This window comes from Lactuca sativa, chromosome 3 (assembly GCF_002870075.4).
Source record: "Lactuca sativa cultivar Salinas chromosome 3, Lsat_Salinas_v11, whole genome shotgun sequence".
NCBI classification, from domain to species: Eukaryota; Viridiplantae; Streptophyta; class Magnoliopsida; order Asterales; family Asteraceae; genus Lactuca; species Lactuca sativa.
This window is the reverse complement of record NC_056625.2, coordinates 301119616-301125974: the sequence shown is the minus strand read 5'-3', so window position 1 is coordinate 301125974 and position 6359 is coordinate 301119616. Positions and strand designations below refer to the sequence as shown.

The 6359-nt window shown below is 27.5% G+C and overlaps 1 protein-coding gene across 1 annotated transcript; it reads right to left on the bottom strand.

Annotated features, from left to right (window-relative positions):
* Positions 1-388: 388 nt before the first annotated feature.
* Positions 389-4722, bottom strand: LOC111886583 (uncharacterized). Its single transcript, XM_023882830.3, has 3 exons — positions 4330-4722; positions 2704-2933; positions 389-768 (listed from the first exon to the last, which is right to left on the bottom strand). Exons 1-3 carry the CDS (start codon positions 4691-4693, stop codon positions 490-492), a joined length of 873 nt encoding a protein of 290 aa, XP_023738598.1. The 5' UTR covers positions 4694-4722; the 3' UTR covers positions 389-489.
* Positions 4723-6359: the final 1637 nt, after the last annotated feature.

The window sequence follows — 6359 nt, the reverse complement described above, 5'->3', positions numbered from 1 at the left end:
TATTCCGAATAAAAGTCTGCTTACTATGCTCTTATTAGCCTATTGAAGACATTCTAGGATGTTTTGGATGTTTTGAAGAAGAAAAATAAACATTTGCATATGTTATTTTTTTTTTCAAATAATGTAATGCTTTAATATATATTTAACTTTTGTCTTTAAATATTAATATTAAAAATATGTTGCTTTATGTCAAAGAAGTATCTCATAGATATTTGTGTTTTCTATTTTCAAGCTCAATATACTCGCGGACGAGTTCACAAGGGACTACCATATGAACACCACATGGCTAATTATAAGCAATAAACACTCAATGCCGACGAAACCATTTATAACATGTCTTAATGGTTTATTGTAAACAAAGATGGTAGTTGTTACCGTCTCAAACAAATGAAAAGTGATAATGAGAACATTAAAAAATGCTTTGTTGCAAAATTATGACATAATCCAACTTAGAACATACATTTTACAAGAGTTGGGAAAAATGTTAATTTAAAGTGATGAGAAAATAGGAATTGTTGCCAAGCTGGTACCAGCATCCGCAATGAAACAACTTCCTGTAACATATAACGAAGAATCATGGATCAAATATCGTGCAAGAGATGTCAAGGCTGGATTAATCGTGCCAAGGGTTTTCAAAGGAATTGTCTTCAAAACCACATTGTTGAACCATGTCTTATCTACTAGTCCTTCGGTGATCTCAGTTCTGAAAATTCCAGGGTTTATGCAGTTCACTCTTATGTTGTCGGTTCCCAATTCCATTGCCATCACCTGTTGTCATTATGTATTTTAGTTAAATATTTATTCGTGCAACTAAGTTTTTGTTTCTCCTAAGTATTGCAACAAATTGAGATTTTAGATGATATATGCAATCATGTTTTATTATAGGACCAACATATGAAAATTAGTAACTTCAAAGAGATTCTTTATAGACCCGACATCGGCACTTATTTATGCATACACATAAAACGGACTTTTTTTGTGAATTAACGACATATATTACAGTACTAGTTTATAACCCGTGGGAACCACGGTTATAAAATTAATCAAACTTTTATAGTAAAAACTCAAAATTATTAATAAGTTATTTTAAATAAATTATTAATTTAAGAGATATTTTTTATTAGTTATGTGAAATTATAATCATTGATTCAAATAAATATATAAAATTAATTTTTAATATATATTAGATATTTTTTATTTGTGAAGTAATGAAAACAATAATTTAAAATTTAAAATTTAAAATACAATCACATTAATAAGGAGGTTTAATAAATTTAAAAATGGAAAACTAATAGATTGACAAGTGGCAACACATTAATTAAAATGTCTAATATGATGACACATGGCAAAAGAGCACTCTTTTATTAGTATAGAGATGCGACAAATCTATAGTAAAGTTTTATGATATCAGTAACATATTAACAATGACATTTAATATTATTTAAATCTACCATTAATTTGTCTTTAAAATAATATCTTTTGAAAATTAAAACGTTTATCGCTAGTTCGTCTCTAAAATTAAGTTTCTAAAATAATTTTTTAATTCATATACAACTTTTGAAATAAGCTAAATACTCACATCCGTCATTTTATCCAAATCCGTGACAGATTTTCCATGGAATTAAATGAATTTTTACCTATTTTTCTTTTTATTTTGATTGGACATAGATGACAGAATTTAAGTACATCGTTCATACAACAAAAAATTGTTTATTATTATATTAAATTTTCGAGAAAAGTGATAATTTATTCTATCGTATTTCACGTAGATGCACTATATTTGATTTTTAAATTGAAGTTCTTTATTTTCTGTATTGTTTTGGTTTCTTAATTTGAAAGTATTCTTTTTGTATTTGTGTTTTGTGAAGGGGACCCTAGTTAAACATCTTTTTAAGTGCCTCCATGAAAGGTTTAGAACTAAAAAGGATGAACAACACATAGATGTTTTCCGATGTTTGCATTTTTACACATACCAACACTCAATTGTTTCGTATTTAGTAGTAGAGCTTAGATATATCACACTGACATACGTATATGTGGATTGTGCAAAAATCAGTAAGAAAAAGGAAAGTCTTTAGTGTTTACTCTTTACATTGTGGCGTAAGGTGTAAGGTAAAGCGACAACAAGATTGTTTGAATATTAAAGAAAAACAAAGGATTGTAATGTTTCGTATTAATCCCTCACTGACTTTGATAAAATTAGGGACACATTCAACACAATCATTAAAACCACTCGATAATTTGATCAAACTCTAAGCGATGGTTTAGACTAAGACCCTAAATTTCTTTCTAAATCAGGCCCATCCCGGAGGATGGACGATAGGGACGATCGTCTAGGACCCATCTTTTAAAGGGGTCCAAATTTTATATATATTTTATTATATATGTATATATTATTTAGGGATCATGTGTGTAGATTTTTTGTAATCGAAAATTTTATATTTAGATGCTAGTACAAGTAATTTTCATTCAACTGTTGATTTATTATAAAAAAGTTAATGAAATTTATGTATTTTAAAGGTTTTTTATTCCCTCGCGCCCAAAAGTCAAAATGTGTTTCAAATGGCTCTGTTTTAAATTTTTTATTATATTGATCGCTTATTAATTTTGTTTTGTAACCGCATCATTGATATAATAACAAATTATAATCATGACACGTGTAACAAATGCAGTCTAAAAAATGTGATGAAATTGTAATATTACCTTTGTCATGGTATTAACGGCTGCCTTTGAAGACGCATATGCCACTCCTCCGGGCAGAAAAACACGATTAGTACCCGCAATCGATGAAATATTGATCACTGAACCACCACATTTAGCATCACGCATGTACTTACAAACATGCTTTGCCACCAACCATGACCCTGTTAGGTTTGTCCTATAGATATAGTTCCATTTTTCCTCTTCAAATTCCAGTGGGTTACGAGGTTCACCTACATTGTATAATCAATGGTCAGCCGATAAATAACTATATAACTACCATTGTTTAAGATTTTACGTAAAGGTGGGGGTTGCATTTTACAGTTAACAATTTACATCTCAATTAATGCTTTTAAATTACACGAATTATGAAAACTTTGTGCGAATTTAGTTACAAAATGTTTCATTTTAACATGTACGTTTTTTTTTTTTTTATCAATTTATGTAACAGCCAAGCATGAGCAATTCTTGTCAAATCGATTAAACACGTCACATGTACAAAAAAAAGAATCACCTTGTGAATGTATTAATTATTCTAATAAAATATTCTTTATACAAATATAATATATGTAATTTTATATTGAAATATTACAATGAACAAAATTTTAAAATTATAACAATACATATAAAATATTACTAATAATGTTTATTATGAAGACTATTCCATTATATTTCAGTAGAAATATGATTTATTTTCTATTTTTTATTATTTTGGATATTAAAAAATAACAAAATAAATGTATCATTTATCTCTTGGCACGCGTTATATTTACATTTGAACAAAACATGTATAAAAATTTTGTTATAACTCGTTGGTTACTCATATGTGAATAATTAGTATATCCAGCTTTTCAAAGATCATATGTTATTAACATTCATATTATTCACATGTATGATACTAAAACTTTAATAAAAATTAATAACATATTTAATTCACATTTGTATATCAATTCTATTGTAATAAAAATTCAATACATAATTTATTCATATATATGATGAGAGTTAATAGTTAATAGACATAAAATTTGTATTTTATATGTACATCTATACAAAATAAAAAAAATCAAGATTCATGCTCTATTTGTAATCGTTTTAATAATAACAAATAATAATTTTAATTTTTTTTTTATATAAACTAAAACAAACATATCTCCCTCTTTACATCATACTATTCTATTCAGTTAGTATCAATGATTAAATATTATAATATATTTTGAGTTAAACAAATATTATTAGATTAATATGGTATAAGATAAAAATATTATTTTGAACCACGTGAAAGATAACTCGCTTATAATAGATTAAAAATTAAAAATCAAAATTTAAAATAAATAATAATAATAATAATAATAATAAAAGATTAAATATTAAAAATTTGTAGATAAATATATAGATTAAATCTATTAAAAAACATAATATTAAAATTTAACGACTAAAAAAATTGTTAACTAGTTTTTGATCAAAATATTCTTTTATCTCGTTTTCCCTTGTAATCCACCATTAGTCACTTTATCTTCATCATGTATTTGTTAAACACAGTTTACAATTGCATTTAATTTTTCAAATCATTACTAATAATACTGAAATGATATACAAACACTCTAACCAAACTAGTATCTAGAAACTAACCTGAGATTCCAGCATTGTTTATCAAAGAATCAATACGCCCAAATGCTTCCCACGCCTTTTTAACTGCCGCCTTGATGGTGGCCTCATCCGCACTGACATCCAGCTGCACTGCAAAAGCCCGAATGGGTACACCTTCAGCTACAGATTGAGATTCAGATCCAGAAGAAATGTCCATTCTATTAATTTCATCACAAAGGGATTTGAGTAAATCAATCCGCCGAGCAGAAGCGATTATCTTGCAACCCGCTCTCGCTAAATCAAGACAGAATTCTTTGCCAATTCCAGATGATGCTCCGGTCACGAACACCACCTTTCCGTTCAGATCGTGCCATGGCTCTAGTATGCTTTCGACTTGGCTTGTCATTTTTTCTATTGGTTGATGAATGTGAAAGTTTTAAAGTTGATTTATAGAGATGGAGAGCTTAGATTATTCATTATTATACGCCAAGTGGGGATACTTTAGCTTTACTTAAATATGTGGGCCCAAAGCCTGCCAATATTGATTAAGTCTATTCATGTACGACATTTTTATGTTAGTTCCACTTTCTTTCACCAGTATCTTGAGTGGACTGTATTGTGTGTTTACATTATTGTAATACAAGAAAATTGTTTAAATAGGAAATTATGTTCTATTTTATTGCCCAACAAAATATTAAGTTAAATATTTTAAATATGCTCATTTTTCTTGATTCATATTGATTATTACTTATACTTTTGTATTTATTATTTTCATATATTCTTCGTATATATTTTGATATTTTAATGCTTAACAAATTATATCATTCCATTTGTACAGATCAGGGGATGATTTTGAAAAATAAACTATAGGATATAAAGGTCAACCTCGCATCGAAAATAAATATATAGTCCCTTTCATATGTGTTAATATAATTAAAAATATATTAGTACCAAAAAAATAAGAAAAATGAAATATTTGACAATTATCCTCAACAAGTTTTCATGTTTCAGGAACCATTCATTACAAATACCAACCACTACAAAAAAAAATGCCAATTAGAGACCAAAAAGATATGGTCCCTATAAAATGAACCATCACTAAATGATTTAGTGACGAAAATTCTAGTCGTCACTTTTCATCACTATAGGTCTGTCACAAAACCGATTTAATGACCAAATATAAATATGGTCACTAAACAGTGACTAAAATATACTCGTCACTAAATCTGTGACAACTCACTTCGTCACTAAATGTTGTCACTAATCAATTAAAGTTGTCGCTATTTTATCTACTTAGTGACCAATAAAAATCGTAACTATTTAATCCAATTAGTGATTGTAGAAAGTGGTCACAGTTTAATACGATTAGTGACAATAGAAAATTGTTACTGTTTAATTCGATTAGTGACTATACTAGGTCATCACTGATTTTTTCTATTAGACACAAAAAAGGGTTAATAATTAAGAAATTATTGAAATATTAAATGTCATTTTTAATATATAATATAACAATATCCAATTAGACAAAAGAAAAGGCAATCCTATAAATTTTTACAATACAACAATAATCAAATAAATCTTCACATTTATAATATGAAAATTAAATGTCAATTTAAAAAAAAAATCATACATTTTATCCAATATTTCAAACAACAAACATATAAAGATCAACCGGGTGAAGTTCATTTAATAAGAAAAGTAAGTTCAATTGATCAATGCAATTGAGATAAACATGAAAGCTCACTCGTCATAAATTCCATTTTCTTATTTTGCTCCTCTCGTATTTGATCTGCTCTTCTTGAAATTGTAGTTGCTCTTCTTTAATTACACAAATTTCCTCCTCCAAGGCTTTTGATTTTTCCTTTTCCAATTCCATTCCATTTGTAACTTTTCTGTGACTAAAACTTGTTTTGTCGAAACAGAACGCCCTTTTATATATCCCAGTATACGATGTAGTTTTTTCATATATATTCCAGCCGACAAATAAGAAGAAGAAGCTTCCTCATCTAGCAATTCATTCTGCATAACAAAACAATTTAGATTAAAAGTAAAACAAAAATTATTCATAAATA